A 19263-nucleotide genomic window follows, 5' to 3' on the forward strand; every position below is an offset into this window, starting at 1 on the left:
CACACACGTGAGCATAGACACAAGGACGAATTTCAGGCGTCCGCAAGTGCAGGCTGCTCCCCGCGGGGCTCCCAGCTGCTCAGTCCAGCCCCCGCTCTCCAGGATGGAATGGAAACAATTCACTGCTCTATAAACAGCCGAGTGTAGTGGTTGGTATCCAGGAGCATAACAATGGCCACATTTCCTGTGACGGTATCCACCCACATAACAATGTCCACACCGCCTGTAACGGTATCCACACATAACAATGTCCACACCGCCTGTAACGGTATCCACACATAACAATGTCCACACCGCCTGTAACGGTATCCACACATAAGCAATGTCCACACCGCCTGTAACAGTGTCCACGCACATAACAATGTCACTTGGGCTGCAGCCCAGGAACCCAGTTTTGGGCAATCACTGTCTCAGGGCCTCCTTCCTTAGTCCCATGCCCAGGAGCACCGCTGGGGCCACCTGTGATGGTGGCGATGTCCAGAGGGTTCCGGGCCGCTCTGCAGAGAAGCTGTTGTCTTCGCCTTCTGTCCAGCTTCTCTCTCCTCAAGCTACCTCAAGCCGAGCTGCCCTGCAGGGCCGAGGAAGGCTCCGGGCAGGTCCCTCAGGCTGTGCTGCTCCAGCATCCCCGGGGACCTGGTGCCTCGGGCGGTGCTTCTGCCCGGAAGGGAATGTGCCTTCTCGGAAGGGGCAACCGTAGCTTCCAGCGCAGGTGAAGGGGGGAGCCTGGGAGGCGTGAGTGTCCCTTTCATTGGGGATCTCAGGGGACCTGGCTGTGGGGACTGACATCCAGGAACCTGTTCCAGTGTCCCTATTTCTCTGCTGCAGGGATGTGATATGGTTTGGATCATGGAGGACACAGGGCAGGGATGAGGCCAAGGGAGCAGTGGATTCTGACTCCACCGATTAATCCCGGTGGGACACATGAGCCCCTGGAAAAAGTGTCCCCGGCCTGGAAATGGAAGTCCAGCCTGGAGCAATGGCAGGGGCTGCCTAAGTCCCCAGGGCAGTGTCTCCTGGCTGCACTCAGCTTCCAGAGCCTCCCGGAGTGCTGGGGTGGGTCACCTCTGATTCTGGCAGGGGTCAGGACAGCAGGTGGGATGGGGGACCATGGCATGGGCATGCCTATTGCCAGGACATTCATCTTTAGAACACAGTTTGTTCCCCCAGACCTGGGAACTGGGGGACAGAAGCAGGTGAGCGCTGGACTTGGGGAGATTGGCTGGAATTGGGGTGCTGTGCCCCTTGAACTCGCAGCCTTACTTTTATTCTTCTGAGATGGGAGACGAGGGTCCCTCCAGGTTCCCCAGCTGCTGCCTGGACCCCACCCCACAAAAACACAACAGTTCTGGTACCTGAGAGAACCCCTGGTCCCGAGGTGGCTGTGGATCTCATTGGGAGATGTGGGTTTCTCCAGGTCCTCGGGTGCTTCTGCCCACAGGGTAATCTCGTTACACTCCAGACTGGCAGGCAGAGATGGGCAGGAGGGTGGGCCATTGCCCCATAGTACTCACTCAGCCAGCACAAGCCATCTTTTCTGAGGATGAACATCTATCCAGACTGGGGCCCAGGGAGAGTGGGGAGCTGGTGGAGGGTGCCCCCTGTGGAGGATGGCCCAGGACCAGCTTCCTATGGGATGGTGGGCCGTGCCCTCTCAGCACTGGTCCTCAAGCCAGCTCCTTCCCACAGCTGAGTTGGCAGCCTGTGACCCAATGGACAGAGCAGGCTTGGTTCTTATGGGCTGTTCTAGGAGAGTGGAACCAAGGAGCAAAGTGACCTCATGCGTTTGTCCCCTGTGTGTGGTGAACTTCCCACTAGGGGTGCTCTGCTCTGATACCTCCAGAATGACCACCCCTTGTGACAGGAGGGGCCACCCTGGTGTTTGGAGTGCTAGTTTTGTCCACCCCCCTCCCCCCCCGACCTTCCCCTGTGAGTCTTGGGTCGTCCCAGCCCCTCCCAGGAGAAGCATCAGCTGAGAATCCAGAGTACAGGGCAGAGTTTACAGACAGAGGCAGGCCTGGGGAACATGGACCGGACACACCCAGGGGACGGGAAGCAGATGGTCCCAGCCCAGCACTGCTCCGATCTCTTGGTCCCAGTGACCCTTCCTGTTCCCATGCCCCATGTCCCTGTGGGCCACAAGCTGGGGCAGCATCTGTGTGTGGGTCCCTGTTCGGCTCACCTGTTCCCCTCTGTCCCCCTCCCCCTGCAGGCCTGGCCGTGCACCAGATCGTCACCATCACCGTGTCCCTCATCATGGTCATTGCTGCGCTCATCACGACCCTCGTCTTAAAGAACTGGTAAGGCTGGTGGGGAGTGGGAGCGGGGGACCTGGGGGGAGATAGGAGGAATGGAACCCCAACTGCAGCACCTCCCTCTCCTGGGACAGAGACCCGGTCAGGATTGACCTGCACCCCTTCTTCCTCCTGGCCTCTCTGCCCTCATCCTTAGTGGCTCCTGTGGGCCCAGAGCCCTGGACAAGCCTGAGTGAGAGAGCCGCATGGACAGATGTCAGCCCAATGTCATTCCAGACAGGGTCTAGGTACCTTCAGGGGTCAGTGCTGGGGTCTTGTGAAGGTCAGCACTGGTTTCATGGGACAAGTTTGCACTGGGGTCACAGGGGTTAACACTGAGGTCATGGGAGGTCAGCACTTGGGCCACAGGGGCCAGCCCTGAGATCTGGGGTGTGATTGGGCAGGACTGGCTATGGGTGGTCATTGGAAGCATCCCCAGAACCCCCAGCTCAGAGGGTCCTTCCCAGATAGCCAGCTATTCTGTTTTCAGCCTCTTCCTTCTGCTTGTGGGGCCCCCCTCTGTGCAGAGGTGCCCGGAAGCAGGTGGGCAGGAGCTGGCCAGGGCTGCCTCTCTCCTCGGCTCCTCCATATTCTTCCTGGATGCTAGAGAGAGTCGCTGACTGTCTTTCCAGTCCTGACTGCCGGAACAGGGTCCCCCCCCTCCATGCTCGCTTCACCTCTGAGGATTTGGAGTGCAGAAGGGCTGGTCTCTTTGGGCACACAGCACAGCCCAGGACAAGCACAGCCCCTTTCTCCCTGCGGGTGAAGGATATGAGTACCCCCAAAATGTCAGGACGGACCCCCAGCCTGTCCGCAGGCTCTCCCACATTGGGCTGCATTCCAGACAAGGTTGTCCTGGGGAAACTGACTCAGCCATTACCTGATCTGCCTGACCAGACCCCCGCCTCTGAAGATTCCCTTACCACTAGTGGCCACATTTAAAATTAGAAGGATAGCGACACCCCAGAAAAATAGGTTGCTTAATTGTGGCTGATCTGCTGAAGGAAATGCCTGTTCATGCCTGGAGTTGAAGTTGGGGTCTTAGAGTGGCCTCCAGACTTTCCCCACCCAGTGTATACCTTCCCCTAAATGCATCCCACACCCAGTGCACCCTTATTCAGTGCTTCCCTTTCCCTGTGCCCCCGACCAGCGCACCCCCACTCTGGGCACCCCCTATCCAGAGTTCCACCCATCTTCCCTGCGCAGCACCCCACCCAGCAGGCCCACCCAATACCTCCACCCAGCACCTCACATTCATCAGAGTACACCCACCCAGCACACCTCTTTCACAGCACCCCCACCCAGCACCCCACACTCAGTGTGTCCCCACCCAGCGCGTCCCCTTCCCAGCACCCCATAGGACACCTCACCGTCCAGAGCTCCAGCCCAGGAGGTCCCCTTCCTTGTGCCCCATCCGGCGGCCCCACCCAGTGCCCCTCTCCCCACAGCTGTGCCCAGAGCGGGAGTGCCCGGCGCAGCAGCCGGCAGCGGAAGCTGCAGCAGCAGGAGGAGAGTTGCCAGAACCTGACGGACTTCGCCCCCGCGCGCGTGCCCAGCACCCTGGACGTGTTCACCGCCTACAACGAGACGCTGCAGTGCTCCCACGAGTGTGTGCGAGCCTCCGTGCCCGTCTACGCCGACGACACGCTGCACTCCACCGCCGAGTACAAATCCACCTTTAATGGGAACCGGTGAGCGGGCGCCCCCACGGCCCCCCAAACTCCCGAAGTCTCCCCCGGCTCTACTTCTGCATTAGAGGCAGCATCGAGGGGACCCCAGGCCCCGGGCACCAAGGAGGGTTTGTAGGAAGATTCGTGTGACTTTTGCACATGCCCCCCAAACTCCTTTGATCTCCCTGGTTCTACTTCTGCATTAGAGGCAGCAGGGAAGGGGCCCCAGGCCCTGAACACCAAGGGGGGTTTGTAGGAAGGTTTGTGCCACTTCTGCACTCCGCCCTGGACTCCTGCACTGGAGCCCCAAGTGGGGCTGAGCGATGGCTGAGTTGGCTCCTCTCCTGGTCCCTCAACTCTGGCTCTGGTCCCTCACATGGGCGTGGTCAGTCCAGGGCACACCCCTTCTCTGGAGAGGAAGCAGTCAGACTCTTGGGAGCACCCCCTCCATCCTCCTGGGCCCCCCTCGACAGCAGAGTTTGGAAGTTGCCGCAGAGACCGTCTCAGGGCCTCTATAAAGAGGCTAGAGAGATAGCACAAGACTGAGGGCGCTTGCCTTGCACTCTCTGACCTGGGTTCGATCCCTGGCACCTCATATGCTCCCTAAGCACTCCCAGGAGGGATTCCTGAGCACAGAGCCAGGAGTAACCCCTGAGTAACTCCAGGTGTGACCCCCAAAGAAAACAAAACCCCCAGCACCTCTGTGGGAGGCTCCTGGCGCTCCCCCATGCGAGATGTCATTCCAGCTCTGGTGGGCCAGGAAGGAAGGACTGCCTGCCTCGTCCCAGCCCTCTTAGGATCCCACTGCTTGCAGGATGGCCCCAGGGTTCCCCAGGTGGGTCCTGCCGTCCACCCCACACCACAGCCACACCCCTCCTGCATCTGCAGGCCGCCCTCCTCTGACCGGCACCTGATCCCCGTGGCCTTCGTGTCTGAGAAGTGGTTCGAGATCTCCTGCTGACCGGCAGCGTCTTTTTAACCCCCTGGGCGCTGGGCAGAAGCCATGCGCCCTCTTTATGGTATGTACCCCCTCCCTGCCTGTCCTTCCTGGAGTGACTGAACAAGATGGGGGGCACAGCAGAGGGGATGAGGCACCCCAACTCTCCAGCCCCAGAAGTAACAGCACAGCAGGTGGGTGGGGACTTGCCTTGTGCATGGCCTGCCCGGGTTCCATCATCCCTGTAGGGCTATCTCTGAGCACAGAGCAGGAAGCAAGCCTTGGGCACTTTGTGGTGTGGCCTCAAAATAAAGAAAAAAAGGAAGAAAATCAGGAAGCAGGTGGTGGGGTGCCAGGACTGAGGCAGAGAAGGTTCCTGAAGGAGCCATGTGTCCAGCTCTCAAGCACCTCCGTCCTGCCTGGATGCAACAGAACTAAAATGCAGCTTTGAACCATCCCATGAGCCACAGATGTGGACGACAGAGAAGCCACAGGTGGGGCCGGGGCTGACCCGGAGGAACTGAGGTGGACAAGCAGGGCTGTGCATGCACCGCTGGACAGGAGCACTCATTCTGCTTGGTGGGAGCACTCACTCCCCTTTGTGGGGACATTCGTTCCCCTGGGCAGGAGCACTTGCTCTCTCAGTGCCCTGTGAACTGGCCTCTTGCTGTCTCACTCTCTCTGGTGGTCTCAGTTGTGTCCAGGCTGTAGGGGGACAGAAAGTGCCCAGGACCACACATGTGTGCCCAGCCCGAGCTCATCCAGGGCACCAAGCTGGCACCATTTTCTCTGGGACACCTCTGAGGGGCCATGTCTCCTTTCTCCCTCGAGAACCTCTTTGCCCCCCTGCCCCAGAGAACCCTGGCCAAAGGGGCTCAACCAGTACTATCTCCTCAGGGCCCCACTCCCAAGAGATGTGGGCATCAGTCAAGATCTTTCTTTCTTCTTCCCTTTCTGGACAAAAATGGGCCACTGAGAGGGTGCAGGGCTATGGTGGGAATGCAGGGATCCTGGGGCACAACCTTCCATGGTAGGAGCCTGTGGTGAAGAGGAGCAGGTCACTTTTTTCTTCCCAGCCTGACCAGTGTTGACTTTCAGTCTGTCCTCAGCCCTTGCTGCCTGTCGCGGCCATAATGACCCCCCTGAAGTTGAGTTCAACAGGCTGTGGGGGAGCACAAGGGGCTGGGAAAGGCCTTTGCTGGAACTGGGAGGCACTCAGGCACCATCTGGGAGCCCAGCTGACTACAGAGGGCACGCATGGGTCGCTGTGCCTGGCCCAGGAAGGGTCCCTCAGAGTCCCCTTAGATTTTTGGCAACGGGGCAGCTTCAAGCTCATGTGTGTCCACAGTGTACCCCCATGGAGAGTCCCACAGGACCAAGCCAGGCCTGCCCTGTGTTCGTTAGTTTTTCTTAAATGCATGAGTGCTGGGCCTGAAGTGATAGCACAGAGGAAAGGTGTTTGCCTTGCATGCGGCTGACCTGGGTTCAATCCCCAGCATTCCATAAGGTCCCCCTGAGCCTACCAGGAGCAACCCCTGAGCACTTCTGGGTGTGGCCCAACCCCCCCTCAAACACAAACACTTCCATCAGCTCCTAGGATGAGAGGTACCAGTTGTCCCCCCCCCCCCCCACCAGCCCCTCTACTACCTCCCTTTGAGACCTGGGACTCCCCTCAGGGACTGCTCCCTCATAGAACATCCAAGAAAGAGTGCACCAGAATCCTCAACAGTCCAACCTGATGTGCAGAAAGGGGGAAACTGAGGCACAGCACTACTAAGAGACACGCTGGAGGACAGTCAGATCAGCTGGAACCAGCTCCAGCCTTGTCATGCAGAAGGCCTTGCACTACCCACTGGGCAATCTCTCCAGCCCTCTCCAGCTGCATTTTACCTACACACCCAATTGTGGACTGTGTGCTTGGACAGTGGACCCGCAACCCAGTATGGGCAGGCAGCCACCATTTTGCTTCCCTCCTGAAGACACCCCAACCTGCTGCGGCATCCCCCACTCAGTGGGTTCTCTGTGTCCAGGAATGGTTGATATGGCAGCTGCCCTTGGACTGGAGCTCATTTCCAGTCTGTCCTTAGAGGACGTGAGGCATTCCATAAAGCTCCTGAGTCTTGAAAGAAAGTGTGTTGCTGTTTTTAAAAACACAGAGGACAGAGCAGGGGTGGTGATGATGATGGTGAGGATGAGGATGAGAATGGAGGAGAAGCCCAGTCCTGTCCAGAGGCTCTGTTGTCTCTGGTTTAGTTCGTTTGCTCAGCACCTGCCACTCCGTGCTCCCTCCCATCTGCTCGGAGCACCATCTTTCTCTCTGAGTGAGTCACATTACCCCAGACCCCGAAACTTCAAGTTTGCAGGACCCCGTGGGGTGCTCTTAGCTCTCCCAGGCCAGGGAAGGAGGGCTCCACCCTTTCATGCTCTTTGGTGCTCCCATGCCTGTGCTCCCTAAATCTTCTCCTTTCCCTGCCCCCCCATGTGTTCCTCTCTGTCTTTCTTGGGTCCCTAAAAGGCCCTGTTCAACTTCTCACATCCCTGGCATTTTTAAATCAATATTTTCTTATTTGTTAAGACTGTGGTAGGGCCTGGAGAGATAGCACAACGGCATTTGCCTTGCAAGCAGGCGATCCAGGACCAAAGGTGGTTGGTTCGAATCCCGGTGTCCCATATGGTCCCCCGTGCCTGCCAGGAGCTATTTCTGAGCAGACAACCAGGAGTAACCCCTGAGCAACACCGGGTGTGGCCCAAAAACCAAAAAAAAAAAAAAAAAAGACTGTGGTAAAAGGGTGCAGCGTGGCCTGGCCCCATATCTTCACTGGAAGCCTTGGGGATACCAAGCAACCAACCCCCCATCTCTGGCAACTCCCCTGTCCCCCCCAGAGCCTCTAGTACGCCCAGAGTTCCCCAAAGTTCCGCCCCGAGCATCACCGATTCCCTGGCCTGCATGAGCCTCTGCTAGAGTGAAACATTCTCAGCTTCAGAGTCAGGTAGAGCAGGGCGAGAGAGAGAGAGAGAGAGAGAGAGAGAGAGAGAGAGAGAGAGAGAGAGAGAGAGAGAGAGAGAGAGAGAGAGAGAGAGAGAGAGAGAGAGAGAGAGAGAGAGAGAGAGAGAGAGAGAGAGAGAGAGAGAGAGAGAGAGAGAGAGAGAGAGAGAGAGAGAGAGAGAGAGAGAGAGAGAGAGAGAGAGAGAAGAGGAGAGGAGAGGAGAGGAGAGGAGAGGAGAGGAGAGGAGAGGAGAGGAGAGGAGAGGAGAGGAGAGGAGAGGAGAGGAGAGGAGAGGAGAGGAGAGAGAGAGAGAGAGCACAGTGGGTAGGGCACTCGCCTTGCACACACTGACTCAGGTTCAATCCCAGACAACTCCATGTGACCAGAGCCTGCCAAGAGTGATTCCTGAGTGCAGAGCCAGGAGTAATCTCTGAGTACTATTGGGTGGGGGCAACCCAAAACACAACGAAGTCAAATGGAAGAGAGTAGAGACCCCCCCCCAGAATGGCCCTCGGTTTATCTTGCAGCAGGAGAGTTGGGCTGGGGGCACCAGATGGAGCTGTGGGGCTCTGCCCCCTCAACACAGAGGGCTCAGGAGCACAGGAATGAGAGCCTGTGCTGGGGGAGTGCCCAGGGGTGGACATAGCACAAAAGGCTCAGGGCAGGACCCGCAGCAGGTGTGAGAGGCAAGAACCAGCCAGGTCAGGGGTTTTGAGATCCCCGTGGCAGCCAGGATGCCATCCCTCCCACCCCGGAGTCCCCCACAGTGAGAGAGTTAGTCCTGGGGTTCTGGGGTCCTGCCTTGCACAGAAGTTTCCACCAAACTCCGGTACTTGTCACTGGGGTAGAGAAACTTGGGGCTTCAGTACTCTGAGAAACACCCACTGGAGGACACGGAGGTCAGTGCCTTAGGGTGGCCCGGAAGTGACATACAAGCCCAGAGTGGATCCACAGGGGGTTCACAGCACTCTGGGCACACTTCCTGGGGTCTCACTCCTGGCTCTAACATTCTCACTCTATCTTGAGGTTCCTGGCCGAGCCCAGTGCCTTGTCCAGCCTCCCCTTTTAATGTTTGTGTTTGGACCAAGGGGCCCCCACCCACCTGGCCTTTGTCCATCTGTCCCCCTCATTTTCTTCTTTTCTCTATCCCCAGGATTCTGTTGGCGAACCTGTAAAAATACAAACTCCAATAAACACAAAACCTAAAACTCAGCTATAGCCAAGAGAACGGGGTGGCGCCTTCAGCCAAATCTAGTTCCCGCACCGACTCACGCCTCTGGGCGCCGCCTTCTCCCCGCCTCGGCTCCGAAGGAACAACGAGGAAGCAGCTGGAGATGCCGGGGAAGGAGACAGAGGGACGGACGGACAGACAGACAGACAGACAGACAGGCGAGGCGAAGGGCCGTCGAGACGCACGGACCCGGCTTCGTCCCGCCACTCGAACCTGTGCCAATAATACCATTATGTGCCATGTACTGACCCCAAAAGACGGGGGCGCCGGAGCCAACGGGGAGAGGAGGTCGCCCGGCAGATGGGGCGCGGCGCTCCACCGAGAGAGACGGAGAGAGACAGAGAGAGGGAGAGAGAGAGGAGCTATTTCTGGTTACTATACATATATAAATATATAAATATAAACACACACACACACTTTTTTTGTACGGTAGCAACTTTTGGAGATCTTCCACATTCCTTTTTAAAAAAACAAACAAACAACACACACCAACACGCATACACGTGTGATTTCTTTAACATGCTTAGTTCGGACAGAATCTACTGGGTTTCCTCCTTCAACCCACACATATGAACATCGAACGGATGACGGTTCTGCAAGTGAGTGTTTGCTTGCTTGGGGGTGGGGGCACCTGCCTCCTGCTACCATGCCCCCCTGGGAGGGACCACCTGGAGCTGCCCAAGCCCCTTAGGCCACACAGGCTTGCAGCCTAGCAGGGGTCCCCCAACGGGGAGGGGGTGCTGGTGTGTTGTGCTCCTGGCTGGAGCAGAGGCCAAGTCCTCTCTGCAGACCTATAAATAGACACAGACATGCACACACACGCGCACACATGACGCTCATTTTCCGTTTCCTCGTTTGGAGGAGCCACTGCACCACGCCCCGGTGTCTCATGCCTTGCCGGCTGTGAGCACCGGTCAGGGGGTGCGGAGTCCGGTCACCTTTGTGTTCTACAGACATAGACCAAATTAAAGACATATTCCAGTGCCAAGTGTGCGGCCGCTCTCTGCTCTCTCCGTGCATCCCCTCGCTGCCCCACACGTGGTTGGTAGAGCCAAGCCAGTCTTCTCCCGTCCCTGGCCTGCTGTCTTCCCCGCAGTGCAGGAACCCTTGGTCCAGCTCCACTGGGCCCACTGGAGTGGAGTGTGGAGGCTTCTCTGGGGTCATGAGGTCACCTAGTTTTTACTCTGCAAGTAGGTGCTGAGTTCTTGGGATCACCTGTTCAAATTTGGGCATAGTTCAGGCAGGGTGCAGCCTGGGACCCAGTTGCTGGGGGGACGGGGGAGGAAGATGGAGGGACAAAGAGAGATGGCTGGAGAGAGCGAGGGGAGAGAGGTGGAGAGGGAGAGGATGGGAGCAATAGAAGAGGACAAGGGGACGAAGAGGAAGAGGGAGAGAGGGATGAGACCCCTTAAATGACTTGGGGCCAGAAGTGCCCTGGAGCTCCCTGGCACCCACCAGCTCAAGTGACCCTCTGGGGCTCCTGAAATCCAGGCTGGCTCATGGGCTCTGAGGGCATCGGGACTAGGTCCCCGTGTGGTCTCATTGCCTTCCAGAGAGCCCAATTGTCAGCTCCCTGTTTAGACACCTTCTGCAAGTGGTGAGACACAGGTCTGGAAGCAATTGTTGATGGAGGAAACAATACTGCATCAACACAGTGAAAAGGTACAAGACCGGGTTCAGGAAATCCAGCACTCAAGCCAGGAATTCCACCACACGGGCCGTCTGCTACTAAGAAGGAAAGCAGCTTAGTAGAGGAAGACCAAAGAATGAGCCTTCTTGAAACCCAAGCTCTTATTAGCAAGAACCAGGACACACCCTAGGGTAGGAGAGGAATACCAAGCAGGGAATAATCCAGTATTTTATCACCAGATCACACCCTAGGGTGGAATATGAATATTGATTAGGGTGGGACCAATAATCTAACATCCAGGGAGCTATGGGGCCAGCAGTACTTCAAGTGCATTCTGTCTTTACTGGATTGGGGGCCAGGTGGGTGGGCTGAGCAGGGGATGGAGTGAACAGGAGAATGGGGTGAACAGACGGACACGCTGAGCTGAGTCAGAACTTCAGATCCCAGTGTGGGGGCTTGTGAGGAAGCTGGTCTGAGGAACAGGTAGGTCATCCTGGGTTCAATGCCTGACAGCCCATACGTTTCCCTGAGCACCACCAGGAGTGATTCCTGAGAGAAGAGCCGGGTCTCAGTCCTGCCCATCACCAGAGGTGGCCCCTAAACAACCCCCCACAAGATCCATCATTTCTGTGTGAAATTGTCACCAATGGGTGCACAGAGGCAGCAGGGAGCCAGCGCAACCACCACCGACGACAGGACAGACAAGCTGCATTTCTCCACCTTCCCTGTTTGCTTCAGAATAGGGGGTTCCAGAGTAGCTGCCTCTGCCCATTCTTGGACCAGCCTCCCCAAGGCCCCCAATCTGTCTCTTTTCCTTGGATCGGGAAGCCCCAAGTCCCCAGCTCCCAGGAAGCAAGGCAAGCACCCTCCCCACTCTACTATCCCTCCAGCCCCAAGAAATGATTTATCTTAATTGCCTCACAATTAATAATAAGTATGCTCATATAATATACATGATTCTAATTAAAAATTAATCCATTTCTTAATTAAGACATTTCTTTATTTCTTCCATCACATCCTTTTATTTTTTTTCATGAAGGCACCAGGATTTATGGAGTTATTCCTGGTGAGGTTTCAGGTACCAGCCCCACCACCCATGTCATCTCCTTTCCACCCATGTCCTGGGGTCCCCTCAACCCCCCAATACCCAGCTTACCTTCTTGATGACACACTTGAAAACAGGGTTGTTGTGGTTTGGCTAGGGTATCTTTGGTGCTGTTAACTATGCTTTGGAAATCTAGCCAAACCACCCTGGCCCACCACCCCTGTGCCTAGGACCCTGGACCCCTGCCCCTTGCTATTTCCCACCTGCCTCTTCTCCCTCCCCATCTATTTATTTTGTTTGTTTGTTTGTTTTTGGGCCATACAAGATGGCACTCAGGGGTCACTCAGAAGTCCCTCCTGGCAGGCTTTGGGACCATATGGGCTGCTGGGATTGAACCCGAGTCTATCCAGGTTCAGCACATGCAAGGCAAATGCCCTGCCACTGTGCTCTCTCCAGCCACTACCTCCCCTCCTATTTCTTTCCATATGTCATCCTTTCTATACTCAGGGGCCAAGGAGCCTAGAGGCACCACCCTTGAGTACCTTGTTCTCCTCATCCAGGTAACCACTACTCCACAGGTGAGTGGGGCCATCCTGGGTCCTCCTTCTGTCTGACTACATTCAACCAGAGACTCTCCAGTTCCATTCAAGTTGTGGTGAATTGTGGAAGAATTTTCTGAAGAGCATTTTGACCTTTGACGCCCTGGAAGCCCTTGGAGAGCATTGGTGGGAAGCGGTCCTTGGTGAGGGGTGTTGTCTAAACGTGTTGGTGGGAAGAATTGATGGGAAACCTCGGTGGGATTTGGTGGGAAGTGTTGATGGGATGTGTTGGTGGCAAGCACTGATGGTAAATGTTGGTAGGAAGCGCTGATAGGAATATTCATGGGAAGCACTGGTGGGAAAGTTGGTGTGAAGTGTTGATGGGGAAGTGATGGTGAGAAGCGTTGGTGGAAGTTTTGGTGTGAAGTGTTGGTAGAAGTTCGGGTGCAAGTTTTGGTAAGAAGTGTTGGTGGGAAGTGATTGGTGGGAAGTGTTGGTGAAACTGCTGGTGGGAAACATTGGTGGGACCCGTTTGTTTGGGCATTGAAAGGGGCCAAGTAATCAGCTGCTCTCCCTGTGGCCACATCCCAGCCCATGCCTCCCTCAACCCTAATTTTCCAATCTGTTTGGCTCTTGTGAATGTGACTTTGGACCTCTCTATCTCCCTGCCACCCTTTACCCAACCACGATAGCGCAGAGACTAACAGGAACTGACTGGGCCTGGGTTCAGGCCTCCAAGAATTGATTTGTCTCAGATGCACTAATGTGGACTGACAGAGGAATGAGCACTGAACTGTGGGTCCAGGTCACAGGCCTGGAGCCACCTGCTGGTTTTCTGGGTCCCCTAAGCAGTGTTTTTCCCCAGTGGAGCAGCTCAGAGTTCCTTGCCAGCCCTCCGGGAGGCTGCTGGGTTTGGAGTCACAGGGCTGGGATCCCCAGTCTATTTGTACTCCTGGATTCATGATGAAATGCCCACAAAGCTGCTCACAGGGGAAGAGACAGGGTCTCCATCAGACTCCAACCTTCGTTGCAACATTTCCTGACTTGGCACTTCTGAGGGGACTGGGAGGGTGAGGTGGTTACAGGCGAGTTCAGAATCGAACCGGGGGAATCAAGAACGAGCAGGGACCCGGAGAAGCACAGACCCAGCTCAGGACCTGGGCCCCACAGTGCTCACTCAAGGGGCTCTCCTGGCAGTGCTCAGGAGTCAAACAGAACAGGATAACAGCATGCTCCAGTCCTAGGGGCTGACTCTGATCTGCGCTCACAGCTGTTAAATAGGGCACAGGCACTCATTCTGGTGGGAAAGTTGGGGTGCTTCTGTGGGTGGAGACCCAGTTCTCCCTGAACCCCACAGAAGCCAGACTCAGTTCTGCTTCCAGAGGGATCCTGGAACTTGCTTGCCCCAGGAAAGGTGGATCCCCCAGGGGGAGGGGCACAGGCTCCTTCAGCAGAACCTAACAAAGTGGGCACCAGGATACCGCCCCCCACTCTGAGTGTCAGAGCTACCCACATGTGTCACACGGGCCACCCTCTCCCAGCTCCAGGGTACAGACCTGATCTCTTGTTGAGGGCCCCACCCTGCCCTAGCATCTGCCCCTTCCCCAGGCAAAGCCACTGCCTAGCCAGTGGGCTAGGGGCCAGGGGCCCAGGAGCTGAGGTGCACAGGACCAGCGGAACAGAGTAGGGGACTGGAGCACCCACCATGCCTTTCTGATCAGAAAAACAAGCCTCCAGGCTGCAGCTGTATCAAAGGCCCCAGCGGGGCAGAGCAAACCCTCTGTCGGGAGCTGGCTGCATTCTGCGGCATCTGGGGGTGGGGGAGGAATCCACTGTTCCCTCTGTGCCCAGGGGGTCGGGGTCAGCAGTGGGCAGCAGGTATATTACCCCCCAGGGGCCAGCTCTGTGCTTCAGCCTGGGCCTTAATGCTCTGAGACACAGAGGTTGATGGACGGGCTGCCCGGCTGCCTGGAATGGGCAGAAAATAAAAAACCCCCAAAGCAAACAAAGCCGGGCGAGTCACTTAACTGATTTAAACAAATCAACAGCCTGGATACCATTAAGATAAACTCAATTTGCTCACCAGCGAGAGGGGAATTGGAACCCTGCTCTCCATTTGCTGTGTCGAGCTTGGCTTTGAACTGAGGCCAGGAGCTAAGTGAGGGTCCCCGCGGGGTGGGGAGAGCTGGCCCAGCCGCCCGCCCGAGTCTGAGGCTGCCAGCACAGCAGAAAGCATCATTGGCAGCGGAGGTGGCTGTGGAGAGAGCTGGGGGGCTCCCTCATCCCAGACAAGGATCTCACCACCCTGGCAAGAGTGGATCAAGCGATTGCGAGACATATTTCTGGGTGCGGGGAGGGGGGTTCCTCAAGACCTCCTAAGAGAAAGCCCCATCAGAACGAGAATGGATATAGATGCAGGTAGCAGTGCCGTGGTTAAAGAAAGCTCTTGCTTTGCCCTCACCAACTAGGGTTCCTCCTCGGCATCCCCAGGAGTCATTCCTAGGTACAGAGCCAGGAGTAGGCTCTGAGTATGACCAGATGGGGCCCCAAACTCCCCCACATAAAAGAGACTACCCAGACTGGGAAAAACCTCTGAATTCTAGCTCCTTTGTGTCCCCACCTGCTGTCCCTTGGCCCTGTACAAGCATCATGGAATATCCCTCCTATGTTTCATTGTTGATTTATTTATTTATTTATTTTTTGGTTTTTGGGCCACACCCGGCGATGCTCAGGGGTTACTCCTGGCTGTCTGCTCAGAAATAGCTCCTGGCAGGCACGGGGGACCCTATGGGACACCGGGATTTGAACCAGCCACCTTTGGTCCTGGATTGGCTGCTTGCAAGGCAAACGCCCCGCTGTGCTATCTCTCCGGGCCCTTCATTGTTGATTTAAATATAAAATATAAAGCATAGAGTCTATGTGTTGGATGAGGCCACCCCTGGCACGGCACGGTGCCTCTAACCCCTTTGACAGGTGGTTCTGAAGAAGAGGGATAATGGTGGAGAAATAATTTACAAGAAGTCAGTTGAAGTTTCATCAAAGTCAGCTTGCTTTATTCCCTCACAGCTTTTTTCCACCATGAGCCTCTGCACCATGCCATGTTCGCCTAAGTCATGTCTTTCTCTCCGGAGCTCTGTCTGTCTCCCTTGCTGCTGCTTTCAACACCCCCCCCCACCCCACCACCAGCCAGCACCTTTTTCTTTATTCAGAATTGCCAGCCCATCTCAGGTGTGGGTGGGTCTGACCATCCATGTGGGATGAGCATCTCAAAAGAAAGCTAAGGTAAGGTTGTTGGGGGAAAGGATACTTTACATTTCGTGGTGGCACCTTCACCCCAGAAGCTATCTAGTCATCTGGGGTTTCAGGATGTGGCAGTTGCAGCTGAGGGGCTGAGCTGAGGATGGGTTTGGCCCAATTTGGTGCTGGTGGTCCCTGGCCGGTGAAGGGCTGCTCCTGTCTCCTGGCGGAACCCCACAGCCCAGGGATGATGGTATCCCTTGAGCACACGAGCCCCCAAGAATGATGACTAGCCAGCCGGGCCATACCCAGGGATGGGCAGTGGGTGTCAGTGGACAGCAGGGGACCAGGCAGTCCTGGAGACACGGGGCCTCACCAGCTTTGCTTCCTTCTCTCATATGCCATTGGCTGTGGTGACCCCACTCAAAATGGGAGACAGGAAACAGCGACATTTGTGGGTTCAGTTCTGGATGGTGGAGCCCCCGGGGAGGTGAGGGCTGGGCTGGACACACAGAGACACCCCGGGCTGTGAAGGCTCTGCTTGTCCCTACAGGAGCACTGTCAGGATGAGTCTCAGTGTCCTCTTTACCGGGCACTGTGTGGAGCCCACCAGTCCCAGGGGACCTCATCCTGAGCAGGAATCACTCTGTTTCCCATCAGCTTTCACTCTGATGGCAGGACGAGGGCTGGAGCGGGGCCTAAGGTTGAGGAGTCACTGTGGTCTCACCTTATATCCAATTCCTCACTAGAGCTCGGGGTCACAATAGCACCCCTGTCCTAGGGAGGCATCCTCTGAGCCACTGTGACCAGATCAGCTGTTGGCAGGACCCGGTGTCGCTGAATCCGGGGTCTGGTTTCAGGGTGCTATCCTTGTGTCCACACACAGTCCTCAGAGATGGGCACACATTTCTGCCATGCCGAGGCCAACCAGCCATATCTGTGACTCCTCACATGACAGCTGTTGGTACGAGCTGGTTTTTCACTCTATGTAATAAGAGGCCTTTGGATCAGTCCTCATATTGCCTTCTAATTAGATGTCTATCGATTGGTTCCTTTGGTTTTCTTGTTAAAAAAATGTTTCCCCATTACCTCCTCATCTGGCTTTTTCTTCTCCCCTTGGGGGTGGGCTTTGTTTTTCCCAATAAAGGCTATTTGCAGACCTGGAGGGGTGGCTGCCATCTTGACTCTTGGCTCCACTTTGTGGAGCGCCTGGCTTGTGGGTGAACAGCTCTCGGTGTGAGTTTCTGCCCTGCTATTCCTTTCCAACTATGTGTGGATTATTTCCTGCGTCAGAGTTGCTGCTGGACCTGCCTCTCTTGTCCTACCTGGATTGGGGGCACGGGGAGCCCTCTCCCTCTCTGGGGATTGTGGAAAGCATAAACAGTGATTTCACAGATGGCTTTGAGTGAAGGTATTCTGTTGAGGACCCTCCACTGCTCTCCATCATCCCTCCTCTAAATGACCTGGGAACTGAGGACCTAAAGCCCAGCTTCCTTGAAGTGGGGTGCACCCAGCAGGCTGTCTTTGTGACTCAATTGTGGGGGACACTCGGCGAGAAACTCAGTACACTCAGTGTGGTATAGTTGGTGGGGTACACTCAGTGGGGTACACTAGCTGGGCAGTGCACATGCAGAGTGCCCTCAGAGTTCTCATCACTCATGCCCAGGTCAGAGGTCGACTCTGTGCCAGGCCCCGTTGCCAGGCCCAAGAAAGTGCGTGGTAAACCCCAGCCTATTTCTCATGGGAGCTTTCATTTCTCCAGCCCAGGGAAGAAGCAACTTTTGACTTGACATCTCAAGGATGGGTAGAAACATGGGGATGAAGTCTGGGGAGGATAAAGGTGGTAAGGAGGAGGATGTTTGCCTTGCACACAGCGGATGTGGGTTTCATCCCTGGTATCTTATAGGGTCTCCTGAGTCTGTCGGGAGTGATTTCTGAGTGTAGAGCCAGGAGGAACCCTTGAGTACTGCCAAGTATGGCCCAAAATTAAAAGGAAGAAAGGAAAAAAGGGGGGAAGGAAGGAAGAAAAAAGGAAGGAAGGAAAGAAAGAAGGAAGAAGGAAAGGGAGAAAGAAAGAAATAAAGAAAAAGGAAGGAGAAAGGGAGGGAAGGAAGGAAAGAAAGAAAAGAAAGAAAGAAAAATAAAGAAGAAAGAAAAGAAAGAAAGATGGGGCTGGAGTGGTAGTACAGCAGTAGGGTGTTTGCCCAGGATGGATGTGTGAAGCCACATCCCCCACCCATTCTTCCTAGGTAACTTGACCTTACCTACAAGACCCCGCCATTTCCTGGGAGGGGTCTTGGAAAGGGTAGATAAGGTTTTGACCAGAGGGGATTAGGGCCTTTTGGTCTTTGACCAGGGAAGGTGGCTGACAGGAGTTAAGATGCAGGGCTAGCTAAGAATGGCTGAATGCTTGAAAGGTTGTGATATAGGCCACACATGTGGTGGATAGGGCATGAATAAAGCTGATGCTTCCTGAAGCCTGCCTGTGAGTGAGTTCAATACCCGTCGCTTTCCTGGACCCCAGACCCGCCGGTTGATGGGGGATGAGGCCACGTGGCCTGGGATGGCAGAAAAAGATCCCTCCATCCATCCACCTCTATCCAGCACCATCGCTAATTATTTAACACTACAGAGTGGGTTCGATTCCCAGCATCCTATATGGTCCCCTGAGCCAGAAGCAATTTCTGAGCACAGAGCCAGGAGTAACCCCTGAATGCCGCTGGATGTGGAAAGAAAGAAAGGAAGAAAAAGAAGAGAAAGAAAGAAAGAAAGACAGAAAGAGAAAAGAAAGAAAGGAAGAAATATAGTGAGGGTGGGACAATAATGAAGAATGCCATTAATCCCTGCCAGCGACCTTGTACTTCGCATGCTACCCCCTGAGTCTACCTCTAAGCTGGTATAGAGTTGGTGCCAACCGACCCGTACCAGGAACAGCAGCAGGCAGGAGAAACAGGTACGGACTTCAACGATCTCGAAAATGCAATTGATGTGCCTGGAAAGTAAATCGATTTTTCTCAAGAAAATGGACACTTAAGTAAATGTTTAGAGACGAGCGAGATTTTGAGCTTCCAAAATGCAGAGAAAACTCAGGACTGAGCAGATGAGAAGGAAAGATCCAGCATAGGGCTTGGCACTGGAATGAACGCTGGGACTGAGACAGTGACAAGACTGGGGATACCTGGTAGGACATCAGAGATGGGGCCAGACAGACCAGATGGGGCCAGTGCAGGGAGAGAGGCAGGAACATCAATACAGACCCAGGTATGTTAGAAGCAAACAGGCTGCTTCTTCCTGTAGCCCTCGGGGACTCCACAACAATGGTGATGGTCTCTGAAAGGCCAGCACTGAAATTGGAGAGATGAGGACAGAGCGAATCACAGCCCAGTACTGGCTGGGACACAGGGAGGGTTCTGCACATAGGACCCCCAGAAACCTATGCTAAGTTTCCCATCAGATTTGGACTCAACACTGAGAGGCAGAGAGTGGAACAAAGCTTAGAAAGAGTTAATGAAGTGTTTTTAGGTTTGAAAATTCTGAAATTGCAAAGAATTCAAGAAGTCTGTGTTTTGTTTCAAGTAGATTTTTATTTATTTGTTTGTTTATTTATTTATTTATTTATTTATTTACGTATTTATTTTTGGAAGGCTCCCCTGTAGCAGTCAGGGTTTTCTCTTGGCTCTTCACTAAGAAATTCCT

The 19263-nt window shown here is 55.1% G+C and overlaps 1 protein-coding gene across 4 annotated transcripts in view; it reads left to right on the forward strand.

Annotated features, from left to right (window-relative positions):
• Positions 1–9530, forward strand: part of AJAP1 (adherens junctions associated protein 1) — a 49267-nt gene extending 39737 nt beyond the window's left edge. For all 4 annotated transcript variants that reach the window (XM_049775349.1, XM_049775348.1, XM_049775350.1 and 1 more), the window contains exons 3-6: positions 2210–2297; positions 3740–3982; positions 4850–4980; positions 9039–9530. In XM_049775349.1, the coding sequence (XP_049631306.1) occupies positions 2210–2297; positions 3740–3982; positions 4850–4922 (404 nt within the window). In that variant the 3' untranslated portion in view covers positions 4923–4980; positions 9039–9530. The remainder of the gene's footprint in view (positions 1–2209; positions 2298–3739; positions 3983–4849; positions 4981–9038) is intronic.
• The last annotated feature ends 9733 nt before the right edge of the window (positions 9531–19263 follow it).

The sequence above is a fragment of the Suncus etruscus genome, chromosome 6 (genome assembly GCF_024139225.1).
Source record: "Suncus etruscus isolate mSunEtr1 chromosome 6, mSunEtr1.pri.cur, whole genome shotgun sequence".
In the NCBI taxonomy this organism is placed as follows: Eukaryota; Metazoa; Chordata; class Mammalia; order Eulipotyphla; family Soricidae; genus Suncus; species Suncus etruscus.